The sequence below is a fragment of the Dioscorea cayenensis genome, chromosome 7, assembly GCF_009730915.1.
Source record: "Dioscorea cayenensis subsp. rotundata cultivar TDr96_F1 chromosome 7, TDr96_F1_v2_PseudoChromosome.rev07_lg8_w22 25.fasta, whole genome shotgun sequence".
Classification (NCBI taxonomy): Eukaryota; Viridiplantae; Streptophyta; class Magnoliopsida; order Dioscoreales; family Dioscoreaceae; genus Dioscorea; species Dioscorea cayenensis.
The window spans coordinates 18,100,152-18,122,152 of record NC_052477.1 but is presented as its reverse complement, the minus strand read 5'-3'; the positions used below and the strand labels follow the sequence as shown (position 1 = coordinate 18,122,152).

Sequence of the window (22,001 nt, the reverse complement as noted above, 5' to 3'; positions counted from 1 at the left end):
CCCTTAGACCATTCACTCTATTATGGCCACAAAGAACTCGAGGAACGGAGGTAGAATCTATCGCGTCGGAGGAGAAAGGGGACGCTCTTGTACCTCTCGACTCACCCTCTCAACCCTCTCCGACCTAGCTTTGTCTAACGCTCGTGGTGTGTCACTCACTCACAAGGTTACCAACAAGAACTCTCAACCCTAGTGTTACTCTAGGGGAAATGTTCATACAATCAAGCATTCAAGGTTGGAACTCACAATAAACATCAATTTATTGATAGCATAATAAAGAGATTCAAAGAAACGAATACATCCTAGGGTTCACAAATACCCAAGTACCCACTAGGGGTTTAGCTCTCCATGGAGCTAAGTACAATCAAAGAAATAGAATGTAAAAGCAATGAATCCATAAAGAAACCCCCTCGATGGTCATATCGATGGTCTTGTGGAGAGTCCTCTACTCGTCGTCCAAGGATTCCGTTGTCCAGTATAGGATACGCCTAGATGGAAGCTCCCCTACCAACCTTCTTCCTAAGGAATGACGATGTCGGAGCCGTAGAACCTCTCCAAAACCCTAGCCAATACCCCTCAAAACCCTAGCCGAAACCCTCTCTCAAGTTGGGGAAAAAGATGGAGAAGAGAATACTAAAATCGAGGCTGAATCGGCTTTTTATAGGGCTGGAATCGGGCGACTACACGGGCGTGGATGCTTCACGCGCCCGTGCGGAATTTCCACATGGGCGTGGATAATTTCTACACGCCCGTGTGGATTCTCTGAACTCCTGTTTTCTCGGCCGGTTGTGAACAGTGCTGCTACAGTACTTGCTGTCGCGTTGCTACAGTACTCTGCTACAGTATCCGCCCTGAATAGCTTCCCGAATCCATACTTTCATTGAAGTAACGCAAACGGGCACACGTTCACGTCGTGGATCACTTGTTTCTTCAATGATAGGCAAGTTGGTGGAGCTCTTGTTCTATGTGCATAAGTCGGAATGCTCGAGTGTGACTGCCTTTGTGCCTCTCCAATTGGATGTGCCAAACTCAAATACGAGGAGCTTGGCACATACTCTAGCATCTCACACCCGACCTATGTCTTTGCATTGGAACCTTAGCAAGATTTCCTCCAAAATCAGTGCATTATGCTCCACATTGGCTTCTTTCCTTCATACTCGGCCTCACAACCCTACCTGCACGAAAGTAACATAAAAACACACGTATTAGTGTAAAAACCCGAGAAAAGTAATGCTCAACATAAGGAATGAACGCTTCTCATTCATATCGCACAAGCACTTATCACCTACTAAACCGTCAGGATGGCCCTGAGGTGGAACGGATACGCTCGTAGAATCCGAATGCCTACTAAAATCATTTATGTTTAAACAGAAACTGGATAAATTTAAACAGAAACATAATATTTTAAACAGAAACTTGATAAATTTAAACGGAAACATTTCTGTTTAAACAAAAAACCAAAAAGAATGTAAAAATGTATGCAAAAAGGTTTAACATGATGTGATTGGGCGATTGTTTTCCCACCATTTTTAAGGGCAAGGATGGAATTTCATAACATGGAACCAGTCCTAGTGACCTGCAGGGGGCAAAAAGGAAGTGAAACAATAAAGGAAGGGCTGTCTGAGGTATTCAAAACTCACAGGGGCTGTTTGGAAAGTTTTGAAATTCTTGAGGGGTAAACAGTAATTTTCCCAATAATTAATTATAATAACATATTTACATATTAATTAACATAATAAAATGATTTAAATATTCTTATTTTTAACTATTATTATTTTTAATTATTATAGTAAATATATTAATTAAATATGTGAATTAATTATATTAATTATAAACATTTAACTATAATAAATTAAAGTAAATAATTATATTCTAAATATTTGATAATATATAACGTTAAATATTTATTATTAAATATAATTTATTATCTTATACAAGATGATCTTATTTACACAAAAGGGTATATATATAATTTTCATTATATCTGTTATAACCGAGTTGTTTTTAGGCCGTTACTGTAGTATTCTAGAATGGCACTACTGTAGCAACGGGGGTACTGTAGTAACCCGAAATTTTTTTCCTTTTAAAAGCTTGAGCCCTTCTCTTCCATTTCCCATTCATGCTTAGTTGGAAACCCTAGCCATTCTTTCTCCTTTTCTTGCCTTTTGATGGTTAAATGTAGGTAAGTATTTTTGTTTTAATTAATTTTCATCTTGTGTTCTTGTTCATATCCTTAAAGTAACATAGGTCTTGTGTTCTTCTTGTTTCCTCTCTTGTTTTCCAAGATTAGTAGAAGTAGAGAGGATGAGAAGAGAAGATTCCAAGGTGAGTGGGCTAACCAAACCTTTAATTATCTCATTAAGCTTTTATGTGCTTCATTTGCTTGCATTGTTGTGAATTTGGAATGATCATGCTCCAAGCTTGGATTTTGTATTGTTGGAATCCATATCATATTTAATTGGGAAGATTTAATGTAATTGATGATTTATTTTGACATCAAAAGTTTTGTTATATATATTTCTACCTCATTGTTAATTTATTGGCCATATGTTCACTTTGTTTATATAATGCACTCTAAACTTGTTGCCAACCTTATATTTTTGTTAAATTTAAAGATTTTGGGAGTTAGATTGGTTGTTATCTATGTCAAGATTATTATATGGATCTCATGTATTAAATGGGATGATTTTTCCCATCTTTGGGTAAAGTAAAATACTTGAATAATAACTTATGTAAATTGTTGTATTCATGTATTATGTTAAGAAGGGATGTGTGGAAAGTTAGTCCTTGATCTTGAGTATTTAATGTGAACAATGAGCAATTAAGTGTGAGAAATTGTCACACCCCGAACCCGGCCCAGTCGGACCCGTCGCGCGGACAAATGGCCGCAGACCCACAAGCGTAAACCCCATAGGCCTGCAAGGCCTCAGAACTTAATTCAGAGCAAATAACTTATAACAAACCAACTGAGTCACTAGGTTACAGACTCTACATAGTACAAAATATGGGGATATAGGAGTCCAAAATACAAAATACAGGAATACAGGGATAAACAATGACAAGAACTCAAAATTTACAATAGGATAAGACAACATCTACAGACAATCTTTCAAGATCCACACTGATCTATCACTCTTCATCTGAAAAAGATTTAAGAAAAACCATGAGCTCACTAGCCCAGTAAGTAATCCAGAAATTGATCAAAAACATCAAGGTTTACAAATCTCAAATTCAAATGCCGAGAACAATTAAGCTTTTCAACTCAGACTGAACAGAGTTTACAAATAAATAGCCCATTAGGGGTATAATTCCCAAATAATGCCGTTAACCAAAACATTGCAGGTAAAAGAATTATCCGTTTTCAAAACTGTCAAACAGAGGTATAGTAAATCGTCAGATATGAGCATAAGTCTCCAAAGCATAGTTAGGCTAAGCCAAAAATTTCAGAGGTATGTTTCAATTATACTGGATTTTCAGAATAATACAAGTTTTTGAAAAAAAAATTAAATAACTTATAGAGTATAATATTCTAATAAAATAATATATCCAAATATGTCATTCACCAACAATTAAAAACCAGAAACGCGATCTCAAAGATGCAAAAATTTCAAGGCAGGATAAAAAGTGTGCCTGAGATATACCCTGAAATTAAAAGCACATAAATAGTGCAATTGAAAGAAAATCAATATCAAAAGTCAAAGCAGAGATTAACAGGTTCTAGTGTATGTCTCCAAACTTATTGTAAATGCCAAAGGTCATTTGTTTATCCTCGGTGACAGACCCGAACCAAAATAACAGAAATCATTTATTTACCCTCGGTGACTCGAGACTGAATACCAAGTGGTCATTGATTATTTCACCGAACGGACACGGTGCGAAACTGCAGTCTCATTTTCCCAAAATTACTTGTCGACAAGGTCAGGGTTTAACCCCCCAAAATATTAAGATACAAAAAAAATATTTACAAGGTACAAATTCAAAAATCACCAAAGTCTTCCGATTCCCAAGTCCGCAGAAAAATAAATTAAATTTCAAGATCCCACTATTGGGGGAATTAAAATACACGGAAATTAAAGATTAAGTAAACAAAACATTTAAATGATTTAAAATTCTAAATTCTCCAAACTAAAGTAAAACAAATATACAACTAAATAAATAATGGACATAATTTAAGCAGATCATACCAACATCTGGATTAAGTACACAGTTCAAAACATTTAATATAGTCATCTAAAAGAAATCACAATACTAGTATAAATAATAAATCAATAACCAAAACAAAGTGAAAAATTATCATTTAATTAAGACAATTGAATAAAAATATCTAAACATACATATTCAAAAATAATAATTTCAATATTAACAAAAATAACAGATATTCAAAGTAAAATAACAAAATACTAGGCAATTATTTTACCGAATAATATAATTTCTCAAATACTAAAAATACGGAGTTACAGGTGGATTACTTATAATATTCATAACAAAATAATTTTGTAGGACAAATTCAGATTTTTCAAAATAATCAATTCAAATACACAGAATCACTGAAATACTAATGTAGAGTTTCTAAAACATGCCAACCTTTATAATCCAAATATGATCAAATATTCCTTTAAACGAAAAAGTTGCAAGCTCCCACTCCTATGAAATTTTAAATATAGAATCAAATAATATTAGAACTTTTTAAATTAATACTTGTCAAAATAATAGGTGCAGATTACTTACCTCAAAAATACTCTACTCCAAGACACAATGTGAAGACCCAAAGTCACTTCTCAAGTGGTCCTATAACCCAAGGATTGGCAACCATTACAACTCGAGAAAGAATGAACCAATCAAAACATAAAATGAACAACATAAACTAGGGTTGTTGGTCATCATCAAGGCAAATACCTAAGATCACCCAAGGACTACAAGGTCACTTTCAAATGCAAAAACACACATTCTAAGGCCGCAGAATTTAGAAAGTGAGTGTGTTCTTCTAACCATGCACTAGTTGGCCCTTAAGCATGCTTGAAAGAAATAAGAAGACATGCAAAACAACTAATTTACAAGCATAAAGCTTCGGTTTCTAATGAGTTCAAAAACATTAACAGGCTGCAGTTTTTGATGTAAATATAAGCATATATATATATGATTATAGTACAATATCACAAAACCAAAGAAAGACAAAACATAAAGAGGATGTCTTTAACACTCTCAAATTCAAGGCTTAAAACTTAAGCATACTCCTACAAAATCATTACTTATAAACCCATGAATGGTTGGAACCTGGGATTTACACCTAAGTTTAAGAGTGTGGAAATGCTAAAGGTTGCACTACAAAATTTTGAGCATGTGCACAAACGGGCATGAAAACCAACCATCATAAGGGTATTGTCATTACCTAAACTACCAACCTAAAAACTTAACATTTTCCAAATATATATGCAAGCATTAAAAAGGTCACTAAAACAAGAACAACAACATGCTAAAGGGCAATACTATCAAGTAGAAGGAAGACTTACTTGGTGTGATGACTAGGAGGAACTACAATATCAAGGTGGTAGCCATCAAGAAAAGAAGCAAGGTTTCTGTCGAAGATAGGCTTAAAGAGAGAAGTGGCGACCAACCCGGGCTTATCCGTCTCACAAGCTTTCAAGAAATTCAGTGATCATAATGATCAAATATTGCAAAGAAGGGAAGAAATCACCAATAGATTTGCATCATGAGAGCAAGAATGCCTTAGTTTGGATCAAGACATGCACTCCATCTACTTTCACTCTCTTAAAGGACTGCATTCTCTTCTTGCTAAAGAGCTCTAATATGGAGAACTTTCTCAGTTGTCTCCAGTGCTCGCCGGACGTTCAAAGGTCGGAAGTTTTTCGAGCCCGAATCTCTCTCTCTCTCTCTCTCTCTCTCTCTCTCTCTCTCTCTCTCTCTCTCTCTCTCACACACACACACACACACACACACACACACACACACACACAAAAAATCGGTAGCATATGGGGTGGGTTGCTAATGGCTTTGGCTCATCATGTGACCAACAAGATGGCAACAAAGAGTCCACAAAACAAGGCTTAATACAAGGCTTTTGCATGGAAAATAAAGTCCAGGAATCCAGCTTCAAACGTAGTTTACAAATGAATGGAGACAAAAAGTTGGAGCCCACAAAAATGATGATAAAAGAAGTTGTTAGTGAAGTAAAAGTGTGGCTAAAAGAATTGTTATTATGTATGATGGTATAAATTAAAGAAGAAGAAGAAGAAGAAGGTAATGGAGATGTGTAAGTTGGAAAGGATTAAGTCATTGAAAAGGTTAATGATGATGAGGTGATACTAAGGGGTTTAATTCTAAATTTTTGGGTTTTTGAGCTTGTATACTTTGCTTATGTTTGCAAACTTGAGTGGTAGGGAAGTTGTGGGACTTATGTTTATTGGGATGTATATGCAAAGGAAATAGAGGAACTTGGTGGTGACTTTGTAAATGGATTTATAATGACGGGAAGATGGAAAGGTGTACGCTTGCATTGGAGGATGTATGATCTAGAATGATTGATGAGTTATTAAGAGAAATAAATGCAAAAAGAGTTCATGATTAAATTTAGTAGTTGAGTAAAGAAAATTGGTCAAATTACAATTATTTTGAGCAAAAGGAATTTCCATAGAATTTTATATGTGATTGAGTTACATAATCCATGCGTGATAGCTTTTGAGATCATTTGGAGGAGTAAATAGTGAAATCAGGGATTAATTGGGGCGTATGCAAGCAACCACACAGGCCGCATGAATCCCGCAAGTACTGTAGCATTACTTTAGCGATGACTTATTTTCTTCAATTTTTGTTTAGGAGTTAAATCTCGGTTTGGTATGAATTCTGTAATGTTAAGGTGATTTAATATGGAGGTTTATTATGCGAATCTATCGATTTAAACCTTGAAAATGTTAAATATTGAATTTTTATATGAGATGATGCATTATCTATATGGGAATGTGAAATTATTTTGGTCTCAAGAAATTTATTTGATTTCGATATAAAAATTTTTCGATTTTGTTGAGACAATTTTTGTGGTGAATCTATATAAATGGTTTCGAATGATTTTAATTACAAGGGATGTAGTGGGGGTTTGTGAGTCATGGTGTGTATTTAAAAGATTTCCTTGATGAAGTTGTTTTGGTAGTATAATAGAGATGTAACATCTTGTTGGGATTAGTAGAATTAGAAGATGAGAATGGAAGTTTATTAGAAAATGTTAAGTTGAAGCATGCTTATAATCCTTTGGTTTAATCTTTGCAAGTTTGTGAGAATAATGATAGGCTATTTCATTATAATTGGAGTCTGATAGAGGGGCTTAATGATTTAACTTAAGCGGACTTATGTTGTTGAGGAAGGATGGAGCTACTCCCATTTACCACTTAGTTTTACTCAATGTATTTTATCATGTTCCTGGTAACCTATTTTCATATTATCACTGATCTTATACTCAATATTTATTTTATTCCTTACCTATATTATTGTTTATTGTTTATTGTTAATTATTTGTTATCTTAAAATTTGTCTGGTTTTCTTCACTAATCTGGGTTTCGAAAATTTTGTAGTTCCGTTCGTGTGGGTAATTGGGATTAATTTGTGAATACTCTGTATTTCGATTATGTTGTTTTTGTTTGAATGATTTATTCTATCGTTTTGCTTACCTTTAATATAATTTATTCTGTTTATCTAGTTTTTGTTCTCAAGTGAAATCTTGGAATTTATTAGTATTTCTGAGTTTATGTGAACTTGTGAATTTACAATTTCTGAACTTGTACACTGTGTTTTTGGTGTATAATTATTTATTTATTTATTTTGTTCTTACATTATTTACTCGATATTTTCTCTGTCTGTACTCTGTATTTCTGTGGTTTTAGTATATCTCCATTCCTGGCTTGCCCAGCTAGGAGGAGTAAGTCCTAGCGATGTGCACATGTTTTCTGTAGTAGCGCTACCCTCCAACTGCAGTTGAAGATCCGGCTTCGGCTGTTGATATTCTGTTCTGTTCTATTCTAACTTCACAGTCGAAGATCCAAGCTCGTGCTGTTGATTTCTATTATTAGTCAGGGAGATGTATACGTCTGTTTTCGCGTATTTTCTGTATTACTGACTATCTTTGTCTTTTGAGTATTTTCTGTATTTCTGTTCCATTATTAGTCTGTCTGTATACTGAGCATTCTCTATATTTCCGTTCCACTTCTATTCTTCTATTTGCCATTCATTTATTTATTATTTTACCCACTTCTGAAATTCCTATAGTCTGATTGGAAAGTATTATGTTTTGGAAATGTTTAGATAACCAATTTCCGTATTCTGCTGTTATTTATGGGTTTTCCTCTTGTTTTCACCCTACTCACTGAGTAACCGAGTTACTCAGCCTCTCTTCTTCCATCTTTTCAGGTACTCAACTCTTAGGTTGTTGTGCTTAAGACCTTATTGTTTAGCCAGTGCTAGGATGGATCCACGGGTTGTCGTTTCTTTGTAAATTTTAGTTAACCTGTATTTGTACTTTTGATTCTTGTATATTTAAGTCTGTGTTGTATTTCTGTACCATTTTATATTGTTCCATGTTCTACTTGTTAGGGTTGACTCTGACTAGGTCAAATCTGAGACCTTACACCCAGTGGAGCCCAGTCCCGTTGGATGCGACCGATCTGTCAGCGGGCCCGGCTTTGGGTCTGGGGCATGACAATATCTCTCTCTAATTTTTTTCTATTCTTAATTCCCATCCCCCTCCAACTGTTTTCTCATTCTTATTCTGCAATCCAAACAGGCTTAGAACATCACCAGGTTCTCTAATATTACAGGGTCCTAATTTTTTTTAGTCAACACCAAGTGTGCAAATTAGACCCAATTGAATCTCAAGAGCAGTACCTCTTCCTCTTTGATGAGAAAAATAAAGATGAATTGAATTTGGAGGAAAAGGTAAGATCTTTTACCTTGTTGTCTATTGGGAACTAGAGGGTTAAATGAATTCAATGAGATGACTCGGCGATGGTGAGAAAGGGAGCCGAGACAGGATGATGAAAACTTGAGCCCGGACTAGACGGCGAGAGGGGGAACCGGGACGAGAACGGCGCGTGGGCATGAGCCGAGACAGTGTGAGGGGAGTCAGTGCTGGGACAGCGACGACGTGAAGCGGAATGGCGACGGCGAGTGCGAGAAGGGGAAACAGGCTAACAACCGTGAGAGGGGAATTAAGGGGAACTAATCTCATGTTGTCTGTAGACTTTTTGTTGTTTTCATTTATTTTTTTAAAAAATTTGGCACACTAGGAAAGAGAATATATGCTGGCATCTCATTCAATTTAGCAATTCGGAAAGTCGGGTGGTAACGATTAGCATTACTCAATATATATAGCCTTTATTACAAAGTTCTTGTTGAACTAGCACGTACTGTACTTATTACTACTATTATTTTTTTCCCATGTCAAACATCCACTCATCAATTACAGGGATCACATTAGATCCAATTCTGGCTATAAACAAAATTTCAAACCATTGAAATAATTCTTTCATATTAATCAAATTTATTATGATAAACTCATTTCAATGTGGAACTCATACTAGTATCTCAGACACTCCAGAAAATCAAGACTCTCATACAGTTTTCACCATCTTTATTCTACCCTATATATCTTTCAAATGATTACATCTTGTGCAATAATGTGGTTAGTTGAGTAGTTGGCTCAGACTGGCCATAACATTGGACTGCCTAGTGATCAGCCCAGCAGTGGATGGGTTCTGTGAGAGAATGATCTCATAGCCATCATAGTAATTTTCCATCCCTTCAGCAATGAGCTGCCACACAAGACCTCCTCCGAAAGTACCATCACTAGATTTTGCAAAATTGTAGACATTCCTGTAAATGGTGCTCATATAGTTGTCCCTTTCTGTCACTGAGAAACCTGGATCTTTGTCAGACTTGCCAAATTCAGCAAACACTATTGGTTTCTTTAGTATTTTGCTTGCGTCATCCCAGTGGCTCCACATCCATCTTTGTGTCCATGCTGTCTGATCTGCTTCACTCTGTCCAGAGAGCCTGCATTCAATGGTAAAATTATTGTTAATTATAATTTGCTTATATATATATATATATATAGATAGATAGATTTATAGATATATAAACTATATAGAGAGCTAGTGTGCTCACCAAACGTCAGGATAAGCATGGATGGTTGCAAAGTCAATGTTATTTAAGAGATTGCTGGTGATGAAGTCTGTGCCAACTTGATATCCAGGGTTATATTGCTTCTTCTCTGGCATTGAGTCACCATAAAATCCTTCCATTCCAATGTCGAGCAAGTGCTTGTTGTCTATGGATTTAGTATAAGCAGCCATCTCTTCGACCCAAGCCTGCATGCACATGAAGTCAAAGCTATATATCAACCATTTACCTAGTCTACATGTATGCACGTATATTCGTTTGCCAAGCATAGTGATGATACTTACATGCACCGTCTTTCCAGAGTAGTCTACTTGACAACGTGGCTCGTTGATCAGCTCCCATGCCATGACTGTTGGATCATCTTTGTAGACTACGTTTGTGATGGTGTTGTATCTTGTCAACACTTTCTGCAATCAAATTAAAAACATTAAATTGATCACAACACCATTCTCTCACAGTGTATATACATGCACGTCAATCATCTATATCTTGATATTAATTTATACCTTGATGTGGTTCTTGTAATAATTTTTCACCACGGAGTTAGTATAGAAATCATCTTCACCACTGACCCACTGTCCTGCATCCTTAGCCCACTGCACATACTGGGCTTTTCCTCCAAAGTCCTGGAAGTTGTTAGCGATGGGTCAGAATCAATCTAACGCCATATCTCTTCGCCTCCGAAACCACAAAATCCAGCGCCTGCAGACAATTAGCAACATTTCAATATACATCTCTTCACATATCAATAATAATAATAATAATAATAATAAATGAACTTAGCCAAGCACATGCACATCAAATACTAAACCTGAAACACTCGTTCATCATACACCCCTGGAGACACCTGAAGAGCCTGGTAACCGCCATCACTGAAAGCCCAAGTCCTGCAAACACTAAGACCGGCGGCGGCCGCATCACGGAACACTTCAGAGACTTTGCCACGTTCTGCGGGATCGACACCTATATGCATCATCCAGTATGAATTGAAACCATTGAAGAGGAAAAGGAGAGCCATTCAGAACAAACTGATTCCCTTTGTATTTTTGACAAACCCATCCCCATTAGCTACTAGTACTCGTGCTTGTGCTTGTGCACTAATAAAAAAACAAAGGCCAAGAACAACACAAGCAAAGAAACAAGAACAAGCACCAAAGCGAGCCATTTCTTGAAAAGGAGAAGGATTGGAGTGATGATGAGTTTGAGGAAGAGTTGGACCATTTATAGAAAATGGAAAGTGGAAAAAGAAGGAGAAGTTCATGAAAATGAGGAGAATTCGGTTATCTAATTAAGATGGGATGATAGATAAAGACGATAGTAAAAAGAGAGGGGAAAATGACTGGGTTTTTATTTGTTAGGGTGATGAGTGAAAAGAAGCAATTGGAGGGGAGATGCATACTTGAATTGAGGGCGGGAAGGGATGACGCTGGAGTTCATGCGGGGGCGTTAGCACTGTGCTGGTAAACTAACGGTTTGAATAACCACTCTAACTAATAAGGGTTTCATGAATCATTAGGAAACCCTTGCAAGTTAGATATGCTTTTCTAGTTTTCGGGGAAAAGTCCTTTTATATATGCTTAGTGAAAAACGGTTTGAAGGGATATATATATATATATAGTTTTATTTAGTGAAAATTGCCAAAAAAACCCTTTAAGTTTGTAAAATTGCCAAAAACACCCCGTTAGTTTTGCAATCCCCAAAATCCCCTCTTTTTAAACTCTATGTTTTTCAAACCCCCAAACCCTGTAACGGATGTGAACGGAGTGAGTTTCAAATTTTTGACGAAAAATGCCCTTGCATGGGGAGTCGTGGGCTGCTGACCATCTCGGCGATTTGAGAGGAAGTGGGCGGTTTTCCATAGGGTAACCCCGAGAGACGAATTTATTGGAGCCGTTTACTTGCTTTTTCTCAACTCACGTCTTGACTTTTCCATTTCGAAGTCGTCTCCGAAGTTGTCTCTCACGTGAAGCCTCTGTAATTGGCATTTCATCGACTTTTTCTATTTCCACGGGTATCTCGAAGGAGAAGTCCCCAGCGAACTAGTTGGCATTTCATCGGGTTTGCAATCTAAGGTATTGAGTATGGTTTTATGTTAAGCGTTACATTACTAAAGAAAGATTTTTTTCGGTTTTGTTTTGTGCTCTGTTTTTTTGTTGGAAGATATTGAAAGTCTGCAGAGGGATTTCTACTGGGGTTTTTGTTAGTCTGCAGGGAGATTTCTCGGCTGGGGTTTTGTTTTGTTTTGCATTTTCGTATGTATACACTATCGAAAATAGTTTTTGATTGTTATAATTTGTGTAATATTTATAATGTACATTTCTCCTTTCGTTTGATATGGTTTGCGATTTTACAAATGAGGGTTGAGCGTTTAAGAAATGAGATTTCTACAGTTTTAAAATTTGTTGTCTCTGTTTAAGTATTCTCGTCTACTGTTTAACAAAAATGGGTCTCGTTTAACATTTTGATATCTACGTTTTAATAAGCGAGAGTTTACCGTTTAAAACCTTATATTTCCGCTTAAACTTTTTGTCAATCTGCATGTTGAATGTGTTGTTATTGTCGCGAGCTTGTGATTATGGCGGTCAACCTAGTTAATGGGCGATGCTATTTGACACGGTTGTGGAGACCTTAGGTGAATTGAAAGATAACATGACCCCTCGACCTTTGGGAGATTATTCGAAGGACACCGTTTGCGCGTTCATCTGAGTGGAAGCTATATACCAAGAGAGGGCCCTTCTTGATTCTCTTTTTGCAAAGATACGATGGTCGCACCAATAAATTCGAGGATCGGGGAAAAGCTGCTTGAGTTTCGAGACCTCAAGATGTGGCCCTCGTTCTTGGTCTGCGTTGCGATGGCGAGCGGTGGTCTTTCGGAAGAAAAAACCGGTCGACGTTCGAAGGGCGGTATCTATCAAAGACCTCACGAGAGACACGGAGACTCCATCAAGAGCACTCCGGTGCAACTTGTTCGACGGAGGGGAGAAGAAGATAATTTTGTCAAACTCGATGGGTGTACCTCATGGGGGACGATCCTCTTCCCAAATACATCATGCTCGGTTCGAACTAGATCGTTGATTATGTCGATGATCTACCGACCATGGGGTGATCAGCGTAGGGCGCGAGCGACGCACAAGTGGCTTATGGAGGATATTCCACGCGGCCGCCCGAGTGCAAGATAGATGCTGCGGGAAGAAGACCAACACGAGGGGTACATTAAGGGGTTGCTCGGTCGCGCTTAACGTATGGTTTTCTGGTGACCGGAGCAGGGGAAGAAAGTCCGTTTCGGCAAGATCCCAAGGATCGTTTGTGCTACGGTGAAAGTACTTACCGGAAGCAAGCGACGGTGAGAAACGAGCTTGTCATCGCTCGATGGAAAAGAGGTAATAAATCATGGACAATGTTTAACATAAGTCTTTAATGTTTAAACATTTTTATTTAGCGTTTAACTTTAGTATTTACCGTTTAACTCTTATTCATACTTGGTTTAAATATTTTTGTTCTCCGTTTAATTATATTCTATAACGTATAAATATATAAACACTCTGTTTAAATATAGTTTTTATAGTTTAAAAATGAATGATCTCACTGAAATTGTTTGGTTTACATATGTTAGTTTCCTGAGTTGGTTCCGGCGAATGCTGAAGAAGAAATATTTGTTGGGGCCAACCGAGCGGATGGATGCCATTGCTCCGGGAACCACTTGCTCGGCGAGGGATGAGAGGGTAGCCTCTATCGTGCGTGCTTGGGACGCCCGTTCTCCTACTTCCCGGCCCACCGCAGCGCACGCATTCCTCGGCCCGGAGAAGCCCTCCCCTACCCCGGCAGATTGCAACAACCCCCCTACCAAGACAACGACAGTCCCCCCGATTGTGGCAGCCCCTCGACCATGGCAGCCCCTCCGACCATGGCAGCTCCACCGGTGACATTAGGCGAAGATGTCACCGCAACTCTTATCGTGAGCATGCCGGATATTGATGACCGAGTTTCCTCGGCTTGTCGCTCGTGTTGGGACTGGAAAGAGCGTTCTGCACGGGCTGCGCCATCCCTCGAAAAGACTGAAGCACCGGGACGAGCGAGGGTGTCGGGAATTTGACGACGGCGACATCATCGGGAAGGTCATTCCAAGGCGGCCACATTCGAAGAGACTTGCGAAAAAGAGGAGAACAATACTGCCTCTGTCTCCATCGCCGGCTGACGATGAAACAATAGCAACACCATCGGCGGTCGATCGTCGTTGTTGAGAAGGACATCGTAGATGATGTGGCCGTTGCCGCTGTTGAGAAGGTCGTCGATTCTCTTCTCGATGAAATCGTCGACCCGCTGGAATCGGCTGCCGAGATTGCGGCATCAAAGATGGACACAATGCCTGAAGATCAAGAACAAGTTAAGGGTGTGTCTCCCAATGATGCTGTTGTCATCGCCACGGTCGAGAAGATCGTCGAATTTGTTGCCGTGGCCGTGGCCGTGGCCGACGATGACCGCATCAAGCGGGGACACAATCCCACCACAACAAGAACCATGTAAGGATGTGCTGCGTTTGATCTTTGTCGCCGTCGTCCCGCGATCGAGCCGGACACAATCCCACAACAAGAACAACCATGTAAGGATGTGTACTGCGGTTGATCTTTGTCGCCATCGTCCCGCGTCGAAGGAAGATCTTTCGTCGAAGACCCCGACCGAGCAACGAGAGAGATAATGAAGGCCAATCAAAAATGGTACCAGACGGCTAGGAAAGCTTTTATTCCGAAGAAGAAGAAATGGGTTGGCCTGACTCGTCTTAACAAATCTGAGCGAGGAGTTGATGAGGATCTTCCTCAACTGCTTTATGGACGAGTAAGTGTAAAGTTTTTATGATATTGTTTAAAGGTTTTATTATAGTGTTTAACTATTACCTAATAGTGTTTAATACCTTTTATGTTATCATTTAATTTGTCTACTTAACGTTTAATTATATATAATATCATGTAACAATTGATAATATCATTTAAATATTTACAATATGGTCTTATTATATACATTATCGTTTAACCTCAGCATGTCGTGTGGAAGAATGACATTTGTCGGCCTCACCGCGACAAATTATACTCAGCTGCTTGAGGGGAAGGAGATGGTCACTGATGATGTGATGGGCGCTTTTCGTATGCATAATATAAAAAGTCGTTTGAGCAAAGAGCCATATCCTTACAAGAAGCGCCTCCATCACCGGACCGCTTGCTGTTTATTTCAAAGCGGGGACTGGCGCACATGACATAATTATGGCTATGATCGGGGGATGCTTTGTCGCAAGCGCATGAAGTTTCAAATTGTCATCCTCCCGATAATCATGAATGGCCACTTCCATGTCGTCGTCACGGACAATGATAAACAAGAATACAGGCATTATTCTTCATGTCCAGAGTGCGATAAGGGACGCGTTGGACATGGTAAGATTCTTTAATTATGTCCGATTAATATCCATTTGGTATTTAAATCGGTATTCTAATCTCGACTTGCATATCTCGACAGTGGAATCTATTCGACATTTGTGTCGATATGGAGTTCGGCGAGTCGTGACGACAAAAGTACCCACTCGTGCACGACATAGAAACCCCACGCCAAAAACAAGGAAGCGTCGATTGCGCCGTCTACGTCATCCGGTTTATCGAGCAATTACTTTGGGGTGAGAAGTTACAGCTACCGCAGACAGATGTTCCTTACCTCAGATTAAGGTATATTACCCGCATACTTAAGGAGGGAGGCGGTAGGCGTCCATGACAAAGGGGGAGTCGTCATGGCGGGTTAAATTTTTGTTTTTTGAAGAACATGTCCTGTATATCTGAATGTCAATTTTGTTTTCGAATGTAAATCTGGACAAATTCAATTCATTGTTTTCGTGTTCGAAGAGCATGACTTGTATATCTTAATGTAAATTTTGTTTGTTTTGAATTGTAAAGCAGGTTAAATTCCATTCAGTTTCATTTCATTGTTTAATTTACGTTCTAATTGTGTACATTTCACTTTCATTGTTTAAATATACTATATATCGTTTAAACATCAGTTTTAAATATTTCAAATTACGGTGTACCCGTTTAAAATAACACTGTCTCTGTTTAAATAAATGCATTCATTGTTTAAATAAATATGGAAAGTTGCCCATCAATACACAATGTTTCTCTTTAGAAACAATGTTTCTCTTTAGGAATATTTCAGATTAAAGGTATGTTACCCGCATACTTAAGGAGGGGAGGGCAGCCGGCGTCCATGAGAAAGGGGGGTCGTCACAAGCGGGTTAAATTTTGTTTTTGAAGAACATGTCTTGTATATCTCAATGTCGATTTTGTTTTCGAATGTAAACCTGGACAAATTCAATTCATTGTTTTTGTTTTCGAAGAACATGACTTGTATATCTCAATGTAAATTTTGTTTGTTTTCAATTGTAAGGCAGGTTAAATTTCATTCAGTTTCATTTCATTGTTTAATTTACGTTGTAGTTGTGTACATTTCCGTTTCATTGTTTAAATATACCATATATCGTTTAAACATCAGTTGAAATATTTCAAATTACAGTGTATCCGTTTAAAATAATAATGTCTACGTTTAAATACATTCAATTCGTTGTAAAGAGTAAGAGTTTAAATATGGAAAGTTGCCCATCAATACATAATGTTTCCCTGTCATCGTCGACTTATTAACAATGCCTAGTCGGTGACGGTTTCATTTGCAAGATCAGTCGATTGTGACCGGATCCATGGCGGTGACTGCAATGTAACTTCGCGGACATCAAGCGCTTGCGACTCGATCCTCTTTTCGTCTAGGCCGCCCGGTGCTGCCTTCGTCATCAGGCGGTGCAAAGCGAAGCTCACGATTTCCGTCCGAAGGCACTGTCATCGTCGGGTATGGGAGAATATAGCTTCCTTATGCGCGGTTTGTAATTGTCGACGGTGAAGTACCCGCTAATAAATCGATGTACGTTGGTGTGCATGCGCATTATTCTCTGCATGAGCGTGTTTTGCAAGGGATACCATAAACTTGCCACCTTCGACATGAACAAGTTCGATGGCGAGATCTACTGAGTTCTTTGCATTGGTAGATCGCTCGTAACGATCATCGACACAACGACCAACACGAAGATTTCGGTACGTCCTCAACAATGATCTCTACCTTGGAATGTATGTGCGGGCATAAGTAGGGTCTCCCATTTGTTCGCTTGCTCACGCGATTTACATAACATGCGCATCAACTTGAACACGGCAAATAAGGTTAAACAAAAGGCGGTGATGGTTAAATAATTAGTAAACATGTTTAAACATTATTGTAAATATTTAAAGCGAAAGGGTTAATATTTAAAAGTCGGACAAGTGTAATTAAACAAAGATTGAGAATGTTTAAAGGGTAACACTAAATGTTAAGTGTAAACCAACATTCAGCGAGACCTTATGGAGTCGACCATTTTTAAAGTCACCCGGTAAATGGCGAGCTTCCTTGATCCAAGCATTGAGCGACTCCGCGACGTTTGAATACATCTCACCCCAGCGATCACCTCCGAGCAGATAATTTGACCAATGTGCCATATCCGATTTATTAATCAACGGTGATGAGCTTCGGGTGATGTGGCTGCGAGTTCATTCACGGTATCATCGAAATCTTTAGTCGTGGATGCCCACGCAATGCGGAAAGCATATAGACCCGACACTCCTCCCTCAATGACTTCCCAAGTCTGACATTGGCTTTCATAAAATTGGCCTCCAAATGTCGAAGACAGTATGCATGTGGCGAAGAAGGGAAGACTCTCGCAATTGCGCTCACAAGGCCCTTGGACCTGTCCGACACGAAGGTAATTATCTCATGATAATCTCCATCCTCGTATAAGGCATCGCCTAACTTAGATATGAACCAATTCCAATTGGCATCGGTCTCGTTGTCGACTATACGAAAGGCGCGTGGAAAAAAACCATTGTTTCCATCTTTCACTGTGGACCCGATGAGTGTACCCCGATATTTTTCCAAGGAGGTGGGTACCATCGAGAAAGCTAGACGGCGACCGCAAGCCCTCTTGAATCCCACAATACAGCTGAAAGGAAAGAATGCACGTTTAAAAGCGATCACCGTCTCTTTCCACGATCGCCACTGCTAGGGATTTGTCTCGACCACCTTATCCACATACCAAAGCAAGCGATCATAGCTGGAGATGTCACTGCAGTCGAGGACCACCGGGGCATGCTCTTTTTCCCAACCAAGCACTGCTTGTATGGTATGTGGACACCATGTTCCCGCAACATGTCCTTACGAATGTCGATGGCCTTGTACGAGGGGACGGTCCTTGAGCTTCGAATCACTCGTGCGCTAACCCATTTTTTTGGGACGCTTTTCGGATGTGACGCCTTGAACCTATGCCACCACCGCAAGTGTGTGACGGGTTGATTGTCTTGATTCTAAAAAGTATTTTTTTGTTATACTCTTTTGATGCATGAAGGCGCCAACGACAACCATCGGCAGCATTCACAGATCGCTCCGATGTTTTTCGTTCTTTATGAATTTGAAGTCAAAATTTCTTTTGATTGCATGATTTCGTACATCCCTGAAATGTTCAACACCGTCAAAATGTTGTCCAATATCCAACGACGACTTCGAGAATGATCGGCGAGGAAGGAAGACATCCCACGCCGTCGAGGGTCACCATGGGGATGAATGGGAGCACTCGCGAGAATCGAATTCCTGCCAACACTTCAGTCAAATGAAAATATCAATATGTTAAGCGGAGAATATAATGTTTAAGTGATAATGACAATATTTAAAGCGTTAAATTAAATACTTAGCGAGTTAACTAATAACGTAAAGCGACTAGCACAAGATGTTAACCCGATGACGAACATATTTAAACAATAATGACCCCAGGACAGCTGGAATAATTAAAAGAAAAGGAACTTACTAACGAGTAAACCTCGTTTTCATTAGGATTCGACAATGGCACATTTTTACGTCTCGACGACAAGATCAACTCTGACACATTTGAAGATGGAGTGGACGTGACACATCCACTGGAAGTCAACATCGTTTTCTATTAGGGCAAACCGTTTTATATCCATCGGTGTGATGAACTTAACCACGACAAGAGAAACTTGAGACCCCATCGCTCACATATCTCGACTAACACCAACTCCCAAGAAGTCCGAGCCGTGAACATTAGCACTCTTCCCTCCCCGTTGAATCTAGCAATACCACAAAAACTCTCCATAATATATCGGTCGAAAACTAAATCGTACAAACCAAATGAAATAAAGAACAAAAAGAAGACGAAGAAGAAGAAGTAGAAGATGTAAAGAACAAACAGCAGTCAGAAAGGCAAACAAAAAGTGCACAGTTGTATGCATAGAGGTTAGACTAGACGTGATGTGATTGGGCGGTATTTTTCCCTCCATCCCAAGGGCAAAAAGGGAAATATATGTCACTGTCGCGAGGAAGACATATTGTCATCGTTCGAATGAAAGTTCTCAACTCAACATGAGTCTCTATATAAACGTCAAGCTTTTTATGTTTAAACAGATACATATAGTGTTTAAAATAACGGTTAACTGTTTAACTAAAGTCTATATCATGTAAATAATATGTTATTGTTTAAATTGAATGCTTTCACTGACATCGCGTTGAAGATGGGTACCTCCTGAGTCATCTGTTTAAATATCTTTACGTATTTTTCTTAAACACGGTTGTCATTGTTTAAAGAGTAACTTGAGTATTGTTTAACTTTTTTTCTATTGTTTTACAATGACGTTCTTTTTGTTTCCCACTTGTTTTTTTACTAGGTCTATGTTTAAATTTCAGAAGTTCAGCGATCAGAATAAGCTTGTTTCGTTTTATTTATAAAAGATTTACAACATTTACAACATTTACAACGTCCGCTCGGGACTTTGGACACTCACGACTACGACCCTCGTATATCGAAACAAGTGTACATACATTCGAATGCTCACAGCGATTGCATAACATGCGCATCGACTTGAACGCACTGAGCGTACTAACATTAAAAAAGGTTAAACAACACACATTCATGAAAATGACTATTAATCAATGTGTCGTGGTGGGACTTAAGCGAAGATCCCGATAGTTAAACACGAGCGTAATAGTTGTACTAGCGACGTCATTTTCTTAAAAGGTAACGAGAAAGTCTCAAGTGGTAAATGTCGACCCCGTCTTAAAGGATGTTTCCCGATCTCCCTCCTCTAGAGAATCCTCCGCAATCACGCAATACGTGAAAAACTTTCTTTTCTTACCCAAAGTCGAAATGCTCTCTTAATTGCTTTCCCAGTCGTCCACACTTTGGGAGAATCCTCTGCATTCAGGCAATTATGAGAGCATTTCGTCTTGGGCAGGAAAAGATAGTTTAACTAGTTCGGTGATTACGGCTAATTGATTCTCAAGATAAGGAAGAAGGCTCACGAAACATCCTTTCGGATAAGTGGTTGTCCCATGGGAAGGAGGAGGAAAGGAGGAGGAGGAGGAGGATGATGAGGGGCGGCGAGGGGTGGTTGTCCGTGGAAAGGGTTCTTCTGGTTGTTTATGGTGTGAAGTCCATGGCGGTGACTCTTCATATCCGAGAAAAAAAGTTAAGCGCTACGGTGGACCCGACATTGGTCGATGACAGCGAGCGGGTGTTCGGATATTTATGTTACGCGTGCATAAGAATTAATGCCAGTCATTAATTCTTATCGCGGGATACTCATAACCTTGCCACCGCCACGTGGCACTGCCAACAATTCGGATCGAAATGAAAAAGATCACCGCTTTCTGCGAGACTTTTGAGAATTTTAGCGTTAATATGAATAGTTATACATATAAAGATAATGTTAAGCGGAGATGAAAAGTATTAAAGCGGATATGACAATTATTAAACATATTAGTAATATATTTAAAGCGGATAATAGCAAATAGTTAAACATTATTTAAAATATACAAATAGAATAACGATAAGCGAGAAAGAACTTTACAACGAAATAAACTCGTTTTTCAAAGCGGAGGCGACAATGGCACATGCTGCGCCTCGACAATAAAAATCGACTACGACTCATTTGAAGATGAAGTGCACTTGACCAATCCGATGGAAATCAACTTCATTTTACATTGGAGAAACCGATTTATATATTTGGGTATGATAACCTTCACCGAGACTACCACAAATGAGTCGCCATAATAAACACTGCTGAATGGTCAAAGCCCGATAGCAACGAAGAGATTCTCACCGTATCATGAAACGCGAGGCTGAAGTCGAACAAATCAAATGAGGAGAAATGAGGATAACAACAAGATGTAATGCAACTCCTAGGCATTGTCTAAGCAAAAAGCCCTTGAAAAGGTTGAACATGATGTGATTTGGCGCTATCCTTTCCCACCATTTTCAAGGCCAAAAATGAGATTTCATAACATGGACCCTTTTGAAGTGAACGGTAGGGGGTAAAAGGGAAGTTAAACACTAACGGAAGGGCTGTCCGGGGTGTGTAAAAGTAGGAGGGGGTTTTTGGGAAGTTTTGAAAATTACGATGGGTGAACAGTAATTTTCCCATTTATTTATGATAATTCTTTTCAATATTTAGTTTGATATTCAAATAAATAGAACGTACAAGTGTAAAATTCAAAACACAGTAAGAATATACTTATCTAATAATATTCAACAAATAAAAAGTATAGCTGATGCCTATCAAAAGTTTGGTATATCAAGTATTATGATGTGTTGCCTAAAAAAGAATATATTTATATATATATATATATATATATTTATCAGTTGCACGCTTAGCTATACACAAATTACTTAAGAGGGAAAAGAGATTTGAACGAAAAAACATATG

At 38.7% G+C, this 22,001-nt stretch overlaps 1 protein-coding gene across 1 annotated transcript; it reads right to left on the bottom strand.

The window, feature by feature from the left end:
* Positions 1–9,686: 9,686 nt before the first annotated feature.
* On the bottom strand, positions 9,687–11,200 carry LOC120265116 (mannan endo-1,4-beta-mannosidase 5-like). Its single transcript, XM_039273023.1, is given in 6 exon segments — positions 9,687–10,056; positions 10,168–10,370; positions 10,467–10,589; positions 10,689–10,826; positions 10,828–10,884; positions 10,994–11,200. Coding segments are annotated over 6 exon segments (1,098 nt in total).
* Positions 11,201–22,001: the final 10,801 nt, after the last annotated feature.